The sequence below is a fragment of the Vanacampus margaritifer genome, chromosome 12 (assembly GCF_051991255.1).
Source record: "Vanacampus margaritifer isolate UIUO_Vmar chromosome 12, RoL_Vmar_1.0, whole genome shotgun sequence".
NCBI classification, from domain to species: Eukaryota; Metazoa; Chordata; class Actinopteri; order Syngnathiformes; family Syngnathidae; genus Vanacampus; species Vanacampus margaritifer.
In genome coordinates, this window is record NC_135443.1 from 16,519,770 (window position 1) to 16,544,482 (window position 24,713).

At 37.3% G+C, this 24,713-nt stretch overlaps 1 protein-coding gene across 3 annotated transcripts in view; it reads left to right on the forward strand.

Annotated features, from left to right (window-relative positions):
• The window catches only part of eys (eyes shut homolog), a 206,369-nt gene that overhangs the window by 178,475 nt on the left and 3,181 nt on the right, over positions 1-24,713 (forward strand). For all 3 annotated transcript variants that reach the window (XM_077582976.1, XM_077582977.1, XM_077582978.1), the window contains 7 exons: positions 9,695-9,867; positions 14,935-15,117; positions 19,194-19,360; positions 19,651-19,795; positions 23,486-23,648; positions 23,732-23,904; positions 24,022-24,183. In XM_077582976.1, the coding sequence (XP_077439102.1) occupies positions 9,695-9,867; positions 14,935-15,117; positions 19,194-19,360; positions 19,651-19,795; positions 23,486-23,648; positions 23,732-23,904; positions 24,022-24,183 (1,166 nt within the window). The remainder of the gene's footprint in view (positions 1-9,694; positions 9,868-14,934; positions 15,118-19,193; positions 19,361-19,650; positions 19,796-23,485; positions 23,649-23,731; positions 23,905-24,021; positions 24,184-24,713) is intronic.

Consider the following 24,713-nt stretch of genomic DNA (forward strand, 5'->3'; position numbering starts at 1 on the left):
AAAATGACCTCAACACAAATAATATAGCACTTTTTTTTAACAGTATAGGACTTCTTCTTTTTTAACCCAATTTCATGAATTATTATGGCATTACTGTATTAATGACTGAAAGATGCAGCCATATTTCTATTAGCTTAACATGTTTTCCCCTTTTATGCTAACAAGACATTTTAGAACAGATAGAAAATTTGCGATTAATTATTAACTATTGATCGTTAACTATTGAAATCATGCAATTAATTGCAATTAAAAAATTTAATAGCCTGACACCCCTGATTTAAATACATAAAGAATATATTTGGGTGTTTTTTTTTCACTACTTTGTAGTGACTAATACGTGAGCACATTGCAGGGAGTGCATGGAAACGTTTTCTAATTTATTTGACGCACCAAAATCAAAATGGCACATTCTAATTTTGGTGAGTCAATTAATTTATTTATTAAATAAAATAAATTAATTAGTTAATAATTTATTTGACGCACCAAAATCAGAATGGCAATTCAAGTTGCAGGGTATACAATTTAAAAGGTTGGATAATGGTGAGTGCTTTGACTTGTTTAGCGCTGTTGAACTGTCAACCAAGAAAGCATTTAGTGTTAGCTAAATTATAACGCAACAACCGCTCACCAGATTGACTAGCGATTAAATTTGTTATAAATACGGAAGTTCCTGTTGTTGTTGTAGTTACTAATTTCTTGTATACTTGATTTTCTGTGAAATTGCAGTGTAAAGTTGTTTAAATGTATTTATTTGTAGGTTATTGTGGATATTGTCCTAAATGAGATGTAGTGAGTACAGTTTGACTCCCACATGTCTCCTGTCAGTAAGTGTCCTGCTGGGGGGCCTGCTGTTGACGTTGGTACGTATGCGTGGGCGCGCAGTGAGCTTTTCGCAGGAGCGGGTGGCTTCAGCTTTCACAGTTGCTGTCTTTTGTTGAAACATAACTAGAATATAACAATGAAAATCACGGCAGTGAATGTGCATGTTGTTTGTTGAAACTGCAGAGTGTGTGCCATGTGATATATCGGCGACTTTGGGCAAGCTCCAGTTACCCGTACCCCGAATGAAGCCAAAAAACATGTTTTGATGATCTTTTCACACCATTGTGCACTTTCTGTAAATTATTGGACCTTGCTATTAATCCTTTGCAATGTAAAGAAAAAATTTCTCCCATTTTTAGATGATTATCATGTTGCAAGATCAAAAGCACTGCAACCAGCAGTTGTGCTTGTTTTGTTTTTTTCTGTTGCACTTTCATCTTATCAATGTATAAAATACAATTGGGAAAACGGTTCCCAACAACACAATTCTCTTCTTGTTGCCTGGCAACTTGCCGAGGCAAAAGTCCAGCCAGCGCACATTAATCCACAGGCTTCCTTTTTAACAATTAGCGCCTGTTGTACAATTCTCACATATGATTTGTGAGGTTAACAGGTACTTGTCCTTTTGATTTTGCCGACCACACAGAGCAGAGCTAACATTTTGTACTCTTCAAACTCAAAGTAGCTAACTGTAATTTGTCCCTCTAAATAAGGTAATTAAGCGTATCACCCAATTGATGTCACACGGCGGCTTAGTAATGTGCTGTCAGCTCTGTAGTTGTTCCCTGCTAAAAATGCACAAAAGCTACTAAGCCTCCTTTTTGCCCATTTGTGTGTCTGATTGATTCACTAAGTTATGTGTATTACAGCTGCTTACTGTGACGTCCACAAACTTTGCAGAGAAGTTAAGAATGCAGCTAGGAGCATGTTACAAAATCCACTTCATACTCAACAATTACATGCAAATTACATGCACCTATAACATTACCTTGTTTGGCCATTTCTATTGCAGGCTGCTTCATTTAATTGATTAGAAGTGTGCTTCAAAATGTATATTATTTGAAGGTCTTGCTTCCAAGTAGATATAAAATGGCTCAGGGTCCAAGAAACATTTATTCTAATTTACCATTAGAATAAAATCCATCATCCTGTGTGCAACTCAAGTCCATTGAGAATATTTCCAGAGGAAACATTGTTCTTCTTCTGAATGTTTATCTGAGCAAATATTTTTCCCCCCATCACCTTGGCATTTATAACACTTTCTAATAATCTAATAAATGTTTTATATTCAATTTCATAAAATGTATTGACCACTGTGCCAATGCTAATGTCAATACCAGTGTCAGTGTGTCAACAGTGTGTACTAAGATGCTAGTCCACTGCTCGGCTGAGTCACGTTGAATAAGACAAAAATGAAATGATGAGAATGAAGTATTACAGAACAATATTTTAAAAATACATGTGTATTTATTTTTAGATAAGCAACAGTGTATGTACATGGCCAATAAGTCATATTCACAGTCACTGTTTTGTTAAATTAAAGGGATGCTTGACACATTGAGCCATGTTCAGCAATAAAATGTTAATATTTTGTCCAGAACGATTCAACAACATCATTATTGTCCTTGTACAATTAATAACTTATTTGTCCACTTGCTGTCGACTGAAGATGACATCACCTGTGCTGAGGAAGTCGGCAACGACCAATCACGGCTCACCTGTTTTCTGGGTTTGGTCAGCAAACATTTGCAAACCAAACCGGTAACATAGTACAACATCAACATAGTACAACATCAATACACCAATCAGTAGTTAATAAACAGTAATAAGGGGAAAATGCTTCTGTAATGCAAAATTAGCTCATTCACTGCCATAAATGATTTTTAAAGATTATGAAAAATTAGGGGCAAGAGGTGATTTTTTTTTAAATCGTAATTAATCGCATGACTTCACTAGTTAACTCGCGATTAATCACAAATTTTATATCTGTTTTAAATGTACAATAAAAAAAAATTTTCATACTCTTGTTAACAAAAGTGGGGAAAAAAATGTTAAACTAATAGAAATAGTTCAAATTAGTTTTTGACGTTTATAGCCGTCAACAGCAGTGAATAGATTAAAAAAAGAAAGAACATAATATTAAAAATTCGGGGCATCAGGTGATTAAAGTTTTAATTGTAATTAATCGCATGACTTCAGTAGTCAACTCGCAATTGATTACAAATTCCATATCTGTTCTAAATGTACAATAAAAAATTGTAGGTTTTCAAACTCTTGTTAACAAAAGTGGGGGGGGAGTTAAACTAATAGAAATAGTTCAAATGAATTTTTTACATTTATAGCCGTCAATGGCAGTGAATAAGTTAATCAACTGAATAATCGATATATTCTAAAATATTCGATAGTGACAGCCCTACTTTGAAACTCAGGCAGGACTTAGTCAAAGGACACGTTTTTAGTGCGTTAGGTATTTATTCAAGGGCGATAAAAAAATGATGAATTGGTTTCAGCATGTATAATAAAGTCAAGGAAAAGAACGTCAAAGTGGCACGTGCATCCTTTGATTTTTCCGTGCGCAGCCCTCGGTGAAGAAGTTTGGACACTTCTAGTCTAGATATGCACAGAGAAAGGTTGTAGAGAGGGAATATTGTCAGAATCCTTAGAGAAAGTCTTTTTTTCCCTCCTACCTTAAAGGAATTGCATGTGAGTGATGCTTTGCTTTGACAGTTTGTTTCAAATAAGCCCGACAGAGGTTCTGTAGACGTCGCCCTTTGTCACTGCCGGGCAAGCCAAGACTGTCTGGACGAGGTCAGAGAAATGTCGTGGAGCCGTCTGCTCAAACAGGAGCCCGAGTACATCAGGTGAATGTCACATATAAATTCAACTTTTATTTTATTCCTCGGCTAGTATTAAAATTCCGTGCGAGGTGATGTTGAAATGATTTATCCTGCCGCCTCCTGCCAGAGCTCTCAATTGTCATGGTATCCTACTGTCTGTTTACAATAATGGAGGGCAAGTGTTTCATACCAAAGCGGCTCTTGTCTATGAATAATATCCACTAGAAACATTGATTCGGCTTTATTTTTAACGAAGGATAATGTGGACTAGCTGCTTCTTCCAGATGAATGGCATGACAGCAGAACCTCATAACCGGCTTCCTGTACATGAGTGTTTGCATATCAACAAGCACTTGAAAAGAAGTGTTCAGTACATAATTTACTGCGGAAGACGCAAGAGCTTTCCAATCATACAGAATGTAGTATGGAAATATAGTCTGGCAAATTATTTATGAATGTATCTGGTGGGCATTTGTTTTGAAATATACATTTGCAAGATGTGAAACCTTATCTGGATTTCTGCATAAAATGTGATTTGATTTCTTAGTGATACCACACAAACCCATGTAAACATCACAGAACATGGCGGAAAATGTAAGTGAACCTCTGGATTTCATAACTGCTTGAGCCTCCTTTTGCGAGAATAAAACATTTTGTGTAGTTTCAAAACAACAGTCAAGAGGATTTTTTTGACTATTACTCTTTATCAAATTGTTTTAGTTTAATAGGATGTCTGGTATGAATCACTTTCACAAGGTCAGCCCACAACATTGGGTTGAGGTTGGCCAGGTTTGGTATTAGCATCATTAGCATTAATAGTTAGCAATAGTAAGGAATAATTTATTTTATTTTGTTTGTTTCTTTTGCTACTCCAAGTTAACACTCTGCCATTGTGAAGTCTATTTTTATTAATTAGTTAATTCATTATTGTACTTATTGTGTTTAGCATGTTAGCATTGACAGTGCTAAGCTTCTCTTGGCTGACAAGAGATACTCTTCTCCCTACTATGTATCGTTTCAGAACAACTGTCAGGAGGATTTTTTTTACCATTCCTCTTTATCAAATTATTTTAGTTCAACAGAATGTCTGGTATGAATCGCTTTCATGAGGTCAACCCACAACATTGAGTTGAGGTCGGCCGATTTGGTATTAGCATCATTAGCATTAAGAGTTAGCAATAGTAAGGAATAATTTAATTTATTTTGTTTGTTTCATTTGCTACTCGAAGTTAACACTGCCATTGTGAAGTCTATTTTTATTAATTAGTTCATTCATTATTGTACTTATTGTGTTTAGCAATGTTAGCATTGACAGTGCTAAGTTTCTCTTGGCTGACAGAGATACTCTTCTCCCTACTGTGTATCGTTTCAGAACAACTGTCAGGAGGATTTTTTTTTTACCATTCCTCTTTATCAAATTGTTTTATTTCAGTAGGATGTCTGGTATGAATCACTTTCATGAGGTCAATCCACAACATTGAGTTGAGGTCGGCCGTTTTGGTATTAGCATCATTAGCATTAAGAGTTAGCAATAGTAAGGAATAATTTATTTTATTTTGTTTGTTTCTTTTGCTACTCGAAGTTAACACTCTGCCATTGTGAAGTCTATTTTTATTAATTAGTTCATTCATTATTGTACTTATTGTGTTTAGCAATGTTAGCATTGACAGTGCTAAGTTTCTCTTGGCTGACAGAGATACTCTTCTCCCTACTGTGTATCGTTTCAGAACAACGGTCAGGAGGATTTTTTTGACTATTCCTCTTTATCAAATTGTTTTATTTCAGTAGGATGTCTGGTATGAATCACTTTCACGAGGTCAGCCCACAACATTGAGTTGATGTTTTTGGTATTAGCATCATTAGCATTAAGAGTTAGCAATGGTAAGAAATTATTTATTTCATTTTGGGGGGGGTTCTACTCCAAAACTCTCTGCCATTGTGAAGTCTATTTTTAGTAATACGTTCATTCAATAATATATTTATTGTTTAATGTTAGCATTGAAATTGCTAAGTTTTTCTTAGCTGACAGAGAAACTATTCCCCCTATGAACTGCAAGTGAACCACTATAACAATTTTAATGTTTTATTGTGATTGTATAATTTCAACCTATTGTTGCTTGAACATACTTAGATTAGTCTGCAAAAATTACCACAATTTCATCATCAAAGTGGCAGCCAGGGGCAAATTGAAACAACCGTCACTGCACAAATCCAGTTTGGAGCAGTGTTTTCAGACTTGCTTCTTCCTCTCCTCAACAATAGTGCACTCACAAACACAATGAGACACAAACACAATATGTTTTGCATGCAGAGCTCAGTTATGTGGCCATTTATTTGGACTTTATTGAGGTAATGCATTTTATTAGCTTGTTTCTTCTTTAACTTGCTTCCTGCACAGCTGGAGACAAGTGATGTTTTTGCTGGAAAAGTCATGGCTAGGATTGCGGGTTTTTTTTCTTCACATTATTATTATTTTATTTTTTGTTCAGTCCATTGGTTGTTTGGTCACTAGAATTTTGTCTGATACATGGTCAAGATGCATTGTTTCCCAAAGGATAACATGTTGTTGTTTATTTTTTAAGGCTTTGAGTACAGTTTAAATCACATTATTAGTTCTTATCATACTTAGTCAACCTCATCTCGTTTTTATTTAGTCAACTTTTTTGTCAATTATAAATCTAGCATTTTAGTCCAAGAAAACATAATTTTATTTGTCTAGTTTTAGTCAACAAAAACGGTCAACGTTTTAGTCTAGTTTTAGTCAGGATAAACATTTTCCCCCTGTATATTTTTTGTTAACGGATAAAATTGAACATTTCAAATCTAAAACTTTTTCACATAAACTTTTCTCTCATCTTTATGATGAAAAACTACTTCACACAAAATTAACAGTATATCAACAAGTGGCTACTATGGCTCCATGCTATGAGCTAATAAGCTAGCAGGCTAGCTAGCCTTAGTTAGCGGTCAGATTGACATTATTGTTGGAACGTTATAGCCGTTGGATTGATGTTACGTTATAATAACGATTTACTTTTTTTAACCTTAAACCTTGAAACCACCTCCCTTCTGTCCCATGTATTTGTGCATATTGCACTCGTTAGCTGCAAATTTGAAAGCAGGTGCGTCACTATGTCACATGACAGTGTCACAGTGACAGATTAGCAAAAACAGGATTTTACAAAAATCACATAATTTACGTCTTGTCTTTGTTTATGAATTAAAATGTCCATACATTTCAGTCCAGTTTTTATGAAGTGAAGTACATTTTCGTCTCGTCTTCATTAGTCAATGAAACTACATAATGATTTAGTCCCCGTTATTGTTTATTAATGAGGGTTTTAGTCCACTCTAGGTTATTTTTAGTCTGGTAAAAAAAAATGTGTGCTTATGAAAATATTTTTGATTAGTTTTCTTTGCCAAATTTCTATATAATAACTATTGTGTCCTCAATGAGGTAAAGTGGTATAGGAAATGAATGGACGGATTTAAAAAATAAGAATAATAATTAATTATGGGGTGACAAACTGTAACACAAATCATTGAAATATATATATTTTTTAAATTAAGAAACGGCCATAAACAAGTATTTAGGAAGCATGAACATTATTGGTCATTCTGCACATCCATTACTTTGATTGATGTGAAGTGGGTTAGTTTTTCTGTTTTTGTATGGCTATGACCAACTTGTGTTTTCTTTTACCTGAAATTCAAGAAGTCCTCCATGCAGGACAAAAGTGGCCTCACAGTGATAGCGTCCTTTTTACTCAGTGGGACATAGATCTGACATCTGCATAGCAGTGAAAGGAAACACCATACTTTCTTAAGACTGAACCAAGGGGTAGCAAATACAATGAAAACAGCAGGGGCCCCAAAATTGAACCTTGTGGAACACCATATCACAGTGGAGCAGAGCAGGACTCAAGGCTAATACAAAATGTTTTGTCTGTCAAGGCGGGTCTAAATCACTCTACAGTAGAGTGCTACTAATTCTGATACTTTTTTTTTGTCATGTACACCACAGCCATGTGGCTGGGGAGAGTCTTAACTCGGGGTCCCCACAGTGGCATGTGACGATCGCATTATAAGCCTTTGTAGGGCATTTCTCAGGATTGACATGCAATTTGCAGTATTTGTTTCTTAGAGATTGTCATAGAGCATTTAGACAAATGCACGTTTACTCAAAGACAACTATTCCTTGTGGCAATTTACATGTGTAATATTTTAAATATAATGGGCGCAACTGGTAGCGCAAGTATGCAGCTGTGTATCACTGCACCTTACAAACGGCATTAGCAGGCCGTTAATAATCCTTTCTTGGTAGTAGAATACAGTCGTGTCTAACAATGCGCTACGCAAGCGACAGAATGTAAATATTTCATTTCTGGAAGCCACTTTCTCAAGGAGCAAAAACACACCCTGCAGAGCTGCTGCACCAAACACATGATTAATTTATGGGGCCTGAAACTCACCAGCGCTTCCTCTATCTGTGACTGAATACCTTTGGTGCACATGTCTTCTGCCAACATGTTACTTGAAATGTTGGTGTGTCTTTTCGCCAAGCAAAGACTATTCACTGAGGAAGAAAGAATAGTTTGCGGTTGTGTATTTTCTGGCCCTGACAACCAGAGTGGTAGTTTTCACCCATTGGTTTGGTTTGCTTGGTTTGTGTGTTAGTTAGCAGGATTACTCAAGAACAGACTCCCATGAAACATGTATGCAGTAGGTATCACTCTAAAAAGAGAATTGTTGAACCAACTTAACAAAAAAATAAAACATCGCTTCAAATGGTAACACCCAATTGAACTAGACAAAGTGTAATTTCTGCAGAAATTGCGTGGGAATGCTGAAAAGCTTAATGCTATTAGCTGAATGTTAAGCTTTGAATGCATGTGCTTATGAAGTAAATTGAAAGATAAATTCTGTGAAAATTACAAATTCTTAATTGTAGTTAAATGACAAATGAACAAAAATAAATCTTGAACTGCAATCTCTCTAAGGTAGGATTTAATCAATTCAGAGAAATTATAATCCATGTCCTGACCTGATCTTAAATGCACTAAAATCTGCTCCTAGCGGAGTTTGAACCCAGGTGGCAGACAATTGATCTAACCACTGAGCTAACTTGACTTGTTTGAAATCATGGCTAATGGTGTATTTATTTAAAAAGTGGCATCTGATGCTGCCCTAATATGCATTTAATAGTTTTGTTAGAGTTGTTACATGGCAAAAAAAAAAATGTGGATAAGAATAAAAATCACAATAACATAAACTGAAGCATTCCCACAATTAAATTTAATGTTTGTTAAACTTAATATATTCACTTTGGATTAACTTTGGCGTTACCATTTGAAGCTATATTTTTTGAAGTTGGTCAACAATTCTCTTTTTTTTTAGTGTAGGACATATGCTTAGCATGAACCCATTATATTTTGGAAAATTGGAACCACATCTAAAAATGAGTAAATTCATTTTCTCTCACCTTCAACCACCCCCAGACCCCCCCCCCCCCCCCCCCCCCCTCAGAATGAAAACCCCTTGTAGACTTTGACATTTTATGGTAATTTTCAGATTGTGGCCATTTAGTGATAAACTACTTTTATTATTATTATTATTATTATTATCACCATTATTAATATTATTATTATTTTTATCATCATCATTACTATTATTATTATTATTATTGTTATTATTCTTAATAACAATAATAATAATAATAATATATTCTATAGCTAGAACCAAAACTGGGAAATATTTTATTAGAGTATATTTTCCAACTATTCTTTGCCTGTAATTTTTTGTTTAATATGCCTACTACAAATATTCCATCTTGGTAAAGGAGTGTGCTTGACTATGCTACTATACGTGCATGTATGTTCTACTTTTATTATTCCAAATGTACACACGTAGACACAAGTTTCCTTGTTTACAATTAAAAGCATTTTAGCCACCCCCATGTATCCCAAATCTCCACATTATGTTTCACTTTCACCTCTTGGTTTAATTATGTGTCCCTGCGGGTATGCGCCATTTAGCGATGCCGAGGACTGGTTCTGCGAGTGCCCCCCGCTTTACACTGGCCAGCTGTGCCAGTTTATGACCTGTGACCGCAACCCCTGCAGTCACGGCGCTACGTGCATCCCAAAGTCGCCACTGGAGGCAGTGTGTCTTTGTCCTTATGGAAGACAAGGCCTACTTTGTGAGGAAGGTAAGTCGAGTTAATCAGGTATTGTCACTTTATCAAAGATGTGAGTGCACAGCAATTGCTTTTCCTCCTGCTGCATCTTAGTCAAATGTATCTTTGAACTATCTTTAGTCGAGGTATGTTAGAATTTTAAATGTCTATTCTGTTTGCAAATGCATTTAAGTATTGAATGTTTAACATCATTCACTGCCATTGACGGCTATTAACGTCAAAAATTCATTTGAACAATTCCTATTAGTTTAACTTTTTTTTTTCCACTTTTGTTAACAAGAGTATGAAAACATAGAAAAAAAATGTATTTTACATTTAGAACAGATATGAAATTTGTGATTAATTGCGAGTTAACTAGTGAAGTCATGCGATTAATTACAATAAAAAAATTAATGGCCTCTTGCCCCTAATTTTTAATAATCTTTTTTTTTTTTTTGTAATTTATGGCAGTGAATGAGTTAAATATGTGTAGCACATTAAGTTAGCTTGTGAATGAAATGTGATATTTGCACCTTGTCATTTTCGTTGTGACCTGTTTCTGTATACTTGCACAGCATGTCCTTGACTTTTAACTGTTTCTCAGTGTTTAGACAAGCAGCCATTTCGAGACTGTTATATTTGCTTTTTTTGTCTCCAAAATACATCTGTCGTGTGAATAAGCGTCCAAACCGAGCCCCATTTTCAGTTTTCAGTTAAGAACGACGCCCCTTTTCACAGCGCTCAGATCAGAGCGTTGTAGATTTTGCAGCTTTATTAAGGGACTCGTCTGCAAACAGTTGGTGAATGGGAGCCTTGAGCAGTTGGTAAAGTGAGTGCCTGTTGTTAAGTAAAGGGATTAATGGAACTAAATTGTGCTGAGGATGTAGAAATGTGCTCTTCCTCCAGCAATAAAGTTGGATAATCAAAGCAAAACTCACAGCTGATGTGCTGAATATTTCAAAATACTTTTAAGTTAATCAGATTGTATTTACTTAAAGCAACTTTTCCCAACAGTTTTGCTCTATAAAAGTGGAAAGTTGGATTTTTTTATTTTTTTTTACTATTCATTTGCTTAAGAGCTGTTTATTTTTGTGAATTCCTTAAGAAAGTCCGCCAATAAAGGAAGAGTCAGCTCTGGTTCTCAGAAGTGAAGGTTTTGCATGACTAAACTAAAGAGCAGCAGGGTGCTTGGCATATCATAGATATGCTCCAGCTCCCGCATGCCAGACACGGCAATTCAAGCATCCAGTGCAGCGCCAAGCGTGCGCTCGACATTTGAATCCTGCCAACATCCGATAATATCAGCACAATCACAGCTGATCACTCCCAAGAGGCTTGCTACACGCTCGTCTCAAGGCCATAGAACCCTTTCCTCATTCCTAATATGTACCAGACTTTAATAATTGAGTCCAGCAGTTGTTCATGCCATGTTATGTTATTGTTGTAAGTAAATAATCGGGCATTATTTGCCAAAGTCAAAACATGACCCCTATTTAGAACTATCAAAAATAATCGATTATCAAATTAATTGACAACTATTTTAATAATCGAGTAATCGTTTGGAGCCATTTTTTTATTTAAAATTGTCCAAACGCTCTTATTTCAGCATACCAATGGTAATTGTTCACTGATATATGTAGTCCTTCATGAAAGAAGACTAATTATCTTCTGTGTTTAATCAAAATAAGACATTTGCAAGCATCTGTTTTTTGGGGGGGAAAACAATGACCGAACCGGTAGATAGTACAACATCACCCCCCCCTCCCTTTTTTTTTTAAATCATTTACAAATATAGAATACGAAATAACCACCGATCACTGGTAAATAAACAGTAATCAAGTAAAAAAAATAAAAAAATAACAGTGTTTCATGATCATGACCACCAGACACATACAACTATTTGCAGTTACTGGGAAGACTTACGTATTTTTCAACCATGTTAGTTTTAAAGGACGACCGAGGTAGATAATTAACAGGTCATAAGAAATGAAAACGAGAAAACAAAATCGTCGTCTTTCAGAATAAGTTTCCTCTGAAGTGCACTTAAAGTGATCCAGTTGCTCTGTGAACAACCAGGAAAAGGAAACCAAATGCAACGAAAGACCGGGAAGTGCAACGGATGTTGGAGTGCCTTAAGGGACTTCATGAAACAATAATGTATATTTGAGGTGACTTCACTTAGAATTATTAATGGTCCTACCTTTGCAGACAAGGTACACGTAGTGTTGTGTTGGGATTGAACATGGAGGATATTAAAGGCAATATACCTTCAATTAAATATTGATTGTTGCACCTCTTTGGGATGTACTTTTGATGCGTTTTGTTTGTTCTACATGTTAGTTTTTTTTTTTTTAACGGCTTTGATACGGGTCATGAAAAGCATTAACCTCTGTTCATTCAAAAGCAATACTGCACTATATTATGACCTGATTCAAACCTCTAAAGCTGACTTTCGTATGGACATTTAATAGGTGTACAGTATTTCTATAGAGCAGACCTTTCAACTTGATGTAATGCTTTCCAGACACTCAGCTTTCTTGACAAGCACATTTGTTAATGTTGTGCTCTGTAATCTACACCAAATGAATAGCGTGTCATAAAGTGAGGCATTCAGTGTAGCGCAACAGGAACAAAATGTTAACTCCATTATTCACCGAGGTCAACTGGATCGGAATCAAGCCTGAAAAAAGATGTCGACAGTGTCATGTTTGGATTGAAAGCATGCAAGCGCTACATGCAGGAAACGGTGAAAAGTCTGACATTAATGAACTTAGTCTATGTCAATATAAACCTCAGCGGTTTGAATTGAATAAATAATTTCAGAAATATAAATGGGGTGAACCTCATTATTGACGGTCTAAGTTTTGGTTTGTATAATGTAGTTTAGATAACTGTTTCTCAGTACCCCTATCCAGCCTGTTTTCCATGTCTTCCCAGCCAACACAGCTAAAGATCGTTATCAGGCTTCATGCAGAGCTTGCTGATTAGCTGATCGTTTGCAACACCTGTGTTGCTTGTACAAGACATGGAAAACAGACCGCGGTTGAGAACTACTGGTTTATTTGACCATATTTTTCGGAAGTCACACCAGTCAAAATATGCATCATGAAGAAGGAAAAAACAGACTTAGTTACTCCAAAGTAAAAGTGGCATTTTTGGGGCCGAATTTACATTAAATCTCGGACAAAATCCCCCTTGGATTCGTAACTTCTGCTTCAAACTACCGGAAAGTTTTTCTTTTTAGTTTAAAATGGCTTACCTTCGGTCAAGTTGACATGTCAAAAAATGTAGAAGAAGTAGTAATGGCAGCTAATGTGTAGCAAACACATATTACATGAGTACTGTCATTTCCGGACTATAAGGCGCGCTAGGAATACTCGATTTTGGTCCATGTATAAGCCGCACCGGTATATAAGGGTTCCCGCTCGGCAATAATGTCAAATGGCTAAATGAAATATGTTTTTAAATGTGCTTGACCATAAAACGACAGTAAAGGTGCATTAATAACGTGGCTGTAAAAAAATACATTAATGTAACAAAAAGCCTACTGTAGCAGAAAAGTCCGTTATTACCGGTCATTCTCGGGCCATCGTCGTCCTCCTGCGTACCACGTAAAACCATTGAAGTTAAATGCAGCATCTTATGCATTTCTCCGTTTCTTTTCCATAATGAGGGCGCAAACTGTCTCGCTCTCGTTCTGTCTCTCCTACTGTATTTGGGCTTACTTGGTTTCTTTTGCTCTGCCTGGCGCTCTTGCACTTCCGTTATAGTGCACCTCCTCGTGACCTGGTGGATAAGCCGCACCGTTGAATTAGCTGCAGGGTCGAATGCAAGTGAAAAAAGTAGCGGCTTATAGTCAGGAAATTACAGTATAGGTCGCAGGACCAGCCAAACTATGAAAAAAAGGTGTGGCTAAGGCTAGTCTAAACAATGCAGTTTATGTTAACCGATTTAGATTATGTTATTTGCCCACAGTCACTGGGATAAGCGCCAAACCAAAAAATCGGCCCTGGCATTTTGATTTAGGCCCACCGACCCGGCCCAGCCCGACTCTTGCCTAACATGTAGTTCTGCCACTGATGTTTATTGATGATATTTTTTGCTATCTATATTCAAAATGGATTAATGGACTGGTCCTTTTAAATTGTGGGCCAGTCTCTTGTGGTAAAATGTAGAAAAATAATCATTAAAAAGCACTGCATCGGACCCAAAAGAGTGTATGCCAGATGGCCAGTCTAGCCCTGGCTGCAGCTCATGCACGATCGCATGCACGATGAGCGATATAGAAAATAGTTGGATGAATTGAATGGCTTATAAAAGAAAGAAGGAAGAAAAATCCTGATATTATGCTATAAGTTACATTTCCATACACGTTAATTCAGATACTGCAGTTCATCATGTTAGTGTGATTGTTGTTATGTAACATATTTGTGATTATTAAAGGTGTTTAATAATCCTGGTGAAATCTGAAATTGTTGGCACCACTGGCATCTAACTTGTTAATTGAGCAAAATAGGAGCAACACAGCGCCATTTAACTACTTTTATAGAGAGGCAATTCAGCGAAACAATAAGCAAATGGGGTCTGATAGTGGGGATGATACAGAGCCATTATAAAGAATTTATGTGTATAAGGGCGACAATTGCAAAGTAGTTTCCATAACTGCCACCAGGACGTGTCTTCCAGTCAAAAATATCACTTCTGTGTTTAGTGTGTTAGGGTGTGAAAAAATAATTTGCTGAAATATTGTTGAATTTAACTTTGAGTCTGCTGTGCAAAATCAAATGCCGAGTTTCCATTTGTGCAACCAACACGCTGTCTGTAACTAAACTTGAATTGTATGTTACAATGCTGCCATTGTGCACAGCAAGAGGATGAAGCAGTAGACGGCTGCTTGCCAAAATTCAGCCTAAATAGCTACTAATGGAAATAGAATGGGACTGGAGAGGTGATAGTGTTTGAAAACAGGTCATCATCTAATAGCATTCTCAAAGGCTTGAACTGCCTCCGCTGAGGTACTGTGTGGCAATAGTGCCATCTTTTGGCAAGCCGTGATGGAGCGCGCACTGTCTCCTTGCAATGTGCCTTTCTGTTTTGCAGCAGTCAACATCACACGTGCCAGATTCAGCGGTACTGATGACTTTGGCTACACGTCTTTTGTGGCCTACTCCGACATTCCCAGTCTCAGCTTTTTCTACCAGTTCCAGTTGAAGTTCACCCTGGCCAATAACTCCACTGCTTTGAAAGACAACCTGATCCTGTTCGCTGGGCGGAAAGGACAAGGTCAGCAACCTGCGCACTTCCAGGGATTATGTCTTTGTGTCTCAGCAAGAACTCTGACGATTATTCCACTGCAGTTTTTAAATGAAAACAGCGGCGGGGCAGCAAAACCGTTTAGATCTACTTATCAGCAAAAGCTAAAGCTGTTGCTTCTGCTTTTTTACATCCATCTTTTCCAGTGGCAATGTTAAAAATAGTGCATTTCTCATCCCTAAATGATTTTTTATCCCGCAATTTTTTTTAAAAGAAATGACTGTAAAACCAACAATTTCAGGTAGCTTGTTAATGTATACACCTTCATTTTGAAAATGAATCAATGCTCTGGTTAAAATATGAAACACATGTTTGAGTTTTGTTTTTTAGAAAATTAAATATAAAAATAGCATGACAAAAAATTAGCATGACAAGCTAACTTCAACTCATTTAGTTGGAGACACTGCATAAAATCCCTTAAGTAAAACCCCAGTGCCACTATCACCTTGTTGCCTAAGCAATCACGTTGGGGCCACAGTGCAATATGCCTCTTAGACTGATGTGATTTAGGCTGACAAAATGTTTTGTGTTAGCATTGGCTGCTCTGAGGCACGCACAGCCCCACTGTCGTATGGCACCCCACAGGGCTGAATTCTGGAGCCCCTGCTGTTTTTATTGAATCTGCTGACACGGACTCCATCTTTACTCATTTACTCCCAAAAACTTAAAAATATGTTCTATTTTAATGTTTTAAGTGTCCCAAAAACGTATTTATGTGTTTTTATGTTTTTGTTTTGTTTTTTATGCTAGAGCATACATAAGGCTTTGATGCAGCCTCTCAACTGCAGAGAACGGTTGAGGAAATGGTAGTTATTACAAAAACGGCCAGCAGGTGGCAGCAGAGAAAAAGAGATCAACCAGGGCCATGTTGACAAAAAGCTAATTTGCCCACAGTTCTAAATAGATTTGTGCTGCAAAACGGAAACTGATAGAAATATACTCTTTTTCCTGATGAAAGAAGAGACTCTAATCTTTCTTTTGGTAAGTTCCATGTTTTTATAGCATGTAGGTTTCATGTTTCTATATAGATTGCAAAATCAGTGAAAATCCAGTAAAACAGCTGGGAGCGAAGGGGATTGCTTCCGCGAAAATGGCATGCAGTGGAAGTTTTTTTTAAAGTGCTCTATGAATAAAGTTGAGTTGAGACAATGGTACCATCTAACATTCGTAGAAGAGTAAATAAATCTTTTAGAAAAACAGTGTGGTCTGGCGGGGAAATGCTCAAACTCAACTTGAGTTGGTTTCAGCATCAAAGCTCAGCGGATGCTTTGGAGAGTGCTCAAGCTTTACCAGTCAGGTTGTTCAAAGGCTTCAAGCGGAAGATTATGATGCTCATGTAAAAAAAATGACCCTCGGCTCTTGGAAAACGTGTGGTTCAGCAACGAGTCTATCTTTATTCTCTTTAGTCATGTATACCAACACGGCTGTCGAATTTGGGCAAAATCAATCCCAGCAGGGATTTTGTTCGCTTGTACAAGACCCTCCAAAACTGGTGGTTTGGTGGGCTATGTCATTGGACTGATTAGACCATTTTTCTTCTTCGAGGCATCCGGTAACATAACTACATGACACCTTTGACACACTTCTCAAAATGGCACTGAAGTGAAGTCGGGGACAGAAAATAAAATTGCATTGTGGCTATTTTGCAACACAGCTCCAATGTCAATTGGGGAGCCATGCGCAAGGGAATGACATGCTTATAAAACTGCAAAGCAGTGAAATGCTCATGACCTCAAGTGTGTCACAATGACATCTGAAAAGAAAAGGTATGGCTTTGGGGACACCTTGTATTCATTTCTAAATCCATTGATGAATTAGTGAAGGGGTGTCCAAAGTTTTTCCTCCAAGGGCCACAGACAAAAAAAATTGGATGCAAGGGCTAATATGACATTCTTTGACTTTATTTAACACACTAAAACCAATCCATCAGTCAATGACATATAAAGTAAACTCGTTTTGGCTTTTTCACGATTTTAAGGTAGCACCAGCCCTGTATCCTACAACAACAGATACTGTATTTATGTCCCTGCCCTGTGTAGACTTCAGTATTGGGGACCAAATTAAGAGCAATATCTAATAAGACGGCAATCTTTAAAACTGATTTTACTTGGGGGTCATGCTGTAATTTGCCAACAATAACAAAATCAAGGGGGCACATTATACACGCGTACATGCAAAATTACGAAAATGAATTTGTCACATGTATAAACATTATACATGTGATATATTATCACATAATATATGTTGGTTTCAAATAGGGGTGTCATCAATGAAATTTTTTTTAATCGTTATTAATCGCATGACTTCAATAGATAACTTATGATTAATTGCAAATTTGATATCTCTTCAGGCAGCACGGTGGCTGACTGGTTAGCATGTCCGCCTCCCAGTGCAGAGGACGTGAGATCGAGTCCGGGCTTCGGCCTACCTGGGTGGAGTTTGCATGTTCTCCCCGTGCTTGCGTGGGTTTTCACCGGGTACTCCGGTTTCCTCCCACATTCCAAAGGCATGCATGGCAGGTTAATTGAACACTTCAAATTGTCCATAGGTGTGATTGTGAGTGTGGTTGTTCGTCTCTGTGTGCCCTGCGATTGGCTGGCAACCAGTTCAGGGTGTACCCCGCCTACTGCCCGAAGCCAGCTGGGATAGGCTCCAGCACCCCCGTGACCCTAGTGAGGAAAAAGCGGTCAAGAAAATGGATGGATGGATGGATATCTCTTCTAGGTGTACAATAAAATATTTTGTTTTAGGTTTTCATACTCTTGTTAACATAAAAGAGGGGGGAAAATGTTAAACTAAGAAATATGGTTGCATATGGTTGCAATCTTTTATTCATTGATTCAGGGATTTTAGAATAATTCATCAAATTGAGTTAAAATTTAAAAGATGTACTGTACTGTAAAAAATGAATTTGAGATTAACTTGTATTGAGGTCATTTTTCTGCCACAAGATGGCATAATTGCATCTGTAAGACATTTGTGACAGCTCAGTGCATTTTTTATTTTCATATTAATCTAATGTTTAACATGAAGTAACTTGTGAAATTCTGCACCTTTTTTAAATTGTAAAATACAACTTGACCCCTGTCTCCAGAAATATATGCATTAATATTACTAAATTTATTACTACTAAATTTTAATATGGACGCGTCTGCTGCATTGCGACTGAATTCTCCCCAGTACAGGCTTTCCAAGTAAGGGGCGTCATTAATTGTGCATAAAAAAAATTAGTGGCGTCAAAAGAACTTTAAATTAACTAAAAATTATTCAAAATTATTGCACTCATTTTGACACGCCTAGTTTCAAGAAATGATGGCAATTCATATTGCGACATATATTCACAAAACGGACTTTGCCAAAGAAAAATGCAATTTTTGTGTATAAGCTGTGGGCCGCAAAAAAAATTGACAGTGAGCCGCAAATGGCCCCCGGGCCATAGTTTGGACACCACTGTTTGGATTGGGTTTTTGTTGTTGTTTTTAACTCATATTAAATAATAAAATTAAATGGTTTTATGTTCAGATGTGCTAACATGTGATTGTTGTTTTTAAAAAGAAGACATAAAATAAGTTCTAGTAGATCCGCTGTGATCTTCTCTGGAGAGTTCAATTCATAAACAAGGAGAAAAAAACAAGAGCAATATGAATAATGGAATACCTGCCAGGAGAGAGAGCAGCAAAGTCTGAAATAGTGCACATTCAAAGGCGAAATAAGTGAAAAGATGAAATATGAACAACTAAAACAATAATTGCTTTAATGAAGTGTCAGCTTTGATCACTTACTCAAAACACTCAAGCACAATCATTTTATTCATTTATGAAATCAAGTTACACACAACCGCAGTGGTCGCAGGGATGACTAATGTCGTCGACAATGTGCCTTCAAGCAAGCACATGTGTCATTGAGTTTAAATCTGACTAATTGATTGTTATTGTTTTTGTGGGTTCCAGTTCAGTGAGAGTTCATGCTATTTATAATCTTTTTATGACCTAACTGTACTATATCTGCTGACTTGTTCACTGCTCATTAACTCCTTGTATTTCCAGACCCTGACGGGGACGACTTCTTCATTTTGGGCGTGCGGAAGGGGCGAGTACTGCATAAATTCAATCTTGGCTCAGGTATAGCAACCATCGTCTCGGATCGACTGAACCTCCACATGGACATCCACACCGTCACATTCGGAAGGATCAACACAACAGGATGGCTGAAGGTGATTGGATCATTGCAGAATAGTTATTTGACTCCAAATTGCGGATTTTAAGATTAAAAGGAATCACAAACTATTTCAAAGAACATCCTAATGTGTTTCCTGCCTCTCTTTATATTTGTCCGCTACAATGTCAGAAATGTAGGCCAGTAAATAATGTTACAATCTCACGTCTAGACTTGTGCTCATTATTTTTGGTCCGAAGATGAGAATGAGCAAGTCAAGTCAATGAGAATCCCTGTGAAAGTATTTATTATGAACTACAGGTTGAGTATTAATGACGCCTTTTTTAGGTTGATGGACAAAGGAACAGAACAGGCTCGTCTCCAGGACCTCTGCAGGGCCTCGATGCTGTCAAGCAACTCTTTGTAGGCGGATATAATGAGTACACCCCTGACCTGCTGCCACTTGGCTCCAGGTTCCGTCAAGGCTTTCAGGGTAAGACGGCCACTTTCAGCAGCGTGCACTAAGAGCACTGGAGCTTGGCCTTCATCCCAGGATGACTGTGCCTTTGTAAGCGGAGGAGAGGCGTATAATGAAAACGGAGACCAGAACAGAGGGTGATTGTATCAACACCTTTAATTGCTGCTGTGTGAATTGCATTCTACTGCTGCCAAGTCCTTCCAATAAGAAAATTAAAATAATTAAGTATTGTGAACACAGATCCATTTTCTGTGCATTTGCTCGTTAAGAGTCGTGGGTGAGCTGCTGCTTATCCCAGCTGACTTTCGGCGAGAGGCTGGGTACACCCTGTAATAGTCAGCAGTTATTCGCAGTACTGCACTGACAGAATCATTCACGTTTACATTCTCACCTATTGACAATTTGGAGTGTGCAATTTTTTGGAATGTGGACAGAAGCCACACAGTGAAGGGCAAATTACATTGATTTTACTCTACAGTCAATCGAGACTTATTGCAGTGTTTTCTGTTTTTATTTCCTGTCACCAACATGAAACACTAATGCCACCTGGTGGCAACAAATTACCACAATACAAATCTGTCTCAATGTTTGACACTCCTTTTAACTGTTTAGTATACATGTTTTAACTTAAAATAAATATGAATGACTTATTATTATTATTATTATACTTGTATGTTAGTTAATTAATAAGTGTGGAAAAACGTGAAAAAATATTTTATTGTACATTTAAAACCAATAAAATGTGTGATTAATTTGTGATTAATTGAAGTTTGATAGATAGATAGATAGATAGATAGATAGATTGGGGGCACGGGCCGTGTTGGTCTGTCCTGGCAGGGGTCGACGGCTCCCCTCTTTGGTGGAGATTTTCATGCATGCCAGATCCACCACACCAGCATCTATCGAAACTCAGACACAATCTGCTCCTTCCTCTGGTCGTTGAATCGGTGGAGGCTGGTGTCTGTGGATCTCACTCTCCTTTGTCTGTCCTTCCTTCCTTTCCTCAGTCTCTCCTTTGGTCTCTTGAGGTCTCCCTGATTTGTTGGAATTTAGATGTTTCTGGGGTTGGTGAAGGACTCTGGTTGGTGGCCCGGTGGGTGGTGGGTGGTGTCTGGTTGGTGCTGGATTTCACCTTCCTTTCTTTTCTTTCGTCCTTCCTCGGGTCTCCTGACGGCCTCACTACTCAGGCTGGATTCTGAAGTGTTCGGTTTAGGTGAACGGTATGGGATTTTTTAATAGGTTTTAGGTGAACTAATGAATACACACTCACACGCACGCACACATGCAAATACACACCAACATAAAAAAAAGTAATTAGAAATAATAATAATAATAAAAAGAGAGCAATGATGATGACATGTCAAATCGGTAAAATTACAGAATGATGTTGCTCTCCAGAAGAAAAGAAAAATAAATAAATAAATAATACAAAATAAATAAGTAAATACTTAAAAACACTAACAAAAAGAAAAGATGATTGCACAGCATACCGGCCCGTAAACGTCTATTCCACGGAGTGTGTTTAAAGTATAATAGTTAACTATGGAAATCATCAAATTGTAATTGGCTGACAACTGGTCTAACACATCAGTAACTAAAGACAATACATTCAGACCATGAAGAATAGTAGAAGATAATAAACAGAAATTCAAGTTGTATCCCAACAGAAGACGACATGCCACCTAAGGTGCTCTAATTAAATCTGGAACGAGGGAGCACTTTGTGTAGGCCAACTATGTGGAAATGTCTGCTCACCTTTGTCTGGTTAAAATATTCTAACATGCATTAAGATTGGAACTGGGAAATGTTACCAATACATTATTATTTACCAGAATGACTCCCAACACTAGTCAGAGTAAATGCAGGAAAGTGTTTATTTACTGTGCCTGCTGTTGAGCAAACATTGACATTGAGGACTAGCATTATAAGCGCATTCCGTATTCAAACCTGTTATTGGCAGCAGAGCCATTTGAACTGTACAGAAGCTTTTTGTGTGCAAGGACTGGGAGGCTTTTGTGTCTTATTAATAAATGTGGCATTCATTTCAGTGCAGCCTTTCAAATAAAAGCTTTAAAAAAATCAAATCAGCTGCGGTCAACACATTTCACATAATTCCACCTGACCCAGCGACGTCCCGGTATTGGTAAACTCGACTCGGGGGGCGCCATGGCCCCAGCACTGAGCATGTAATGAGAACTCATGGGCGTCTAATCAGATCTGTGTGACCTTCCTGGAGCCCTAATCGTGATGGCTGGCAGTGAACACACTGATAATTCACTTCACTCCCAGTTATCAACAGATCCACACTCCCCCTGTGGAAAGGTGGCAAAGGAGACGCGGTGACTCCTGAAATGAATCAGTCTGTCAATTTGAGCCGCTGATCAAATAACAAGTAACTGGGAATTGTGTTTGTCGAGGCTCCACGCCATTCCATGCAAACATTTCTATTGAGGTCATTTATTCAACGTGATGTGAAACAGGCATTTATACACACACACACATCCATGTACTGTAGATGGCATCAGCGCATGAATATTCATGAACTGAACATGACATTTCCAGTGCATCCTGTTTGTGCCCGTGACCAATGCAATGATGTGTTATTTTTATAATCCCCCCGATGCCCCCCCCCCTCCCCCCCCCCGTGCTGCACTTGCAGGCCAAAGTAAATATTGCCAAGGATGGAATTGAATTATGGAGATACTTGATGACAGCCGGTGGCATCCTTGTTTGATTGTTGTGTGAATGCTTGGAGACAAGCATTCAGACTGTTATTTTGCTAGGGTGAATTTCTTGACAGTCTGTGATAGCATCACCAGTTATCAATGGATACTACGGAGGGCAAAGACATTACAATTGTTTTGAACTTTTGCTTCTGAAATATTTGTCTTTTAATTTAGCTGTGAAGTTTGAACTCATTGGGTTACCTTTACCCAAGGTTGGGTTAATTATATTATATTATATTATATTATATTATATTATATTATATTATATTATATTATATTATATTATATTATATCATATTATATTATACTATATTATATTATATTATAGAATATATACTGTATAATAGGGCTGCCAAAGTAATATACATACTGTATATACCCAAGGTTGGGTTAGTTATATTATATTATATTATATTATATTATATTATATTATATTATATTATATTATATTATATTATATTATATTATATTATGCTTTGTTATGGTATTAATTTATTATAGAATATATACTGTATATCAGGGCTGCCAAAGTAATATATATATATATATATGACAAAATATGTGAGCTTGCTGACAGGGTGGACATTTTTGACTTGAAATTTGATAAGCACATGGTTGACCTTCACTTAGCATTACCAACATGATTGAATTGGCTAACTGTTGAACAAATATATTTCAAATTACTAAAAGGTTTTTATATAATTTGATATTTCACCATGACAGAGTGGACAATGTTACACTTGACAACATACAACAAACTTTAAAAATGTCTAATTATTTTATTATGTAACTTTCCTCTATTCCGGCCTCCATTAAATGATTAAATGCTAACAGTAATGTGACTAAAACTTTCTTAAAGTGACAGTTACCGCATAATGACACAATGGACAGCAATTAAAGGAAAATCTTAAATCGCTAACCCTCAACGTCAGACATGCTTCTAAAAAACTACATATTGTCTGTCTGTTTTTTTTCCCAGGGTGCATTTTTGACATGTACTTTCAAACAAGACGAAATGAAACACTCCAAGTTCTGGGAAATTCAGCCTTTGGGCGAAGCGTGGGTCAATGCGGGGTCAACTTGTGTGTTCATGTTCATTGCAAGAATGGAGGAACATGTGTGGACTCCGGTTCATCCGTGTAGTAAGGCCGCACATTTCATTGACTTCTATAATTATGATGAGAGGGAAAATCGTTAGCTATGCGCTTGTGTTTTCCTCCTGCAGTTGCCAGTGCCCTTTCGGATGGAAGGGAGCGTTGTGTTCGCAGACAATGTCGGTGTGCGATGTCGCGCACACTCCCCCGCCTCTGTGCGCACACGGCTCCACCTGCATCCCTCTTCCAAATGGATATACCTGTCAATGCCCCCTGGGAACAGCAGGACTCTACTGCGAGAAAGGTCACACCATCAAACCCAATCTTCATCATTACACGTGTTTTTTTCTCTGTTCATTTTGTCAACAAGGAAGCACTTTTGCTGTTCAATTATTTAACTGCTCTATTGTCCCCATTTCAGCTGTGAGCATCAGTGATCCATTCTTCAGTGGCGAGCGCGCCTCCTGGATGTCCTTCCCCGCAATGAATACGAGACACAGGACTGTTTTACAAATGCAGTTCCAACCTTTAGCACCTGATGGCATCCTTTTCTATAATGCACAGCATCTTGGAGACAGAGCTGGTAATAACTAGGTTATAACTATGTTATAAACCAAAACAGTTCTTCATAGTACTGCAATGACAAAAGAAGGGCTTTTTAAAATACAGGATGTTTTTACTGACAACAATAATTCACATAAATCAGATTTAAAGAAAGCACCTACCTAAACTTGACCTAAACATAACTCTTAGACTGATTCAGTCTACTGAAATATTTAATGGTTTGTCACCATGTGAGAGTTGGATTTTCCCTGCAGGTTTTTGCCCAGTTCCCATTCAATGCCTACATCCAACCAAATTGACTGATATCCAATATCACTGTTTACATTTACTGCAGCAACGACACAGAAGCAAACAATATGAAATAAATGTAAACATTGAACATAACATTACATAAATGGCCTTGGTTGACTTTCCCCCGTACAATACGTTTAAATAACATTACTGCAATGGCTGCCATTACCTTATTTAATGGTCTATGCACCTCTAATGTACCATATTTAATGGTCTTTGCTTTCACTGTGGTACTGATTTACAACAGGTGTATATTAT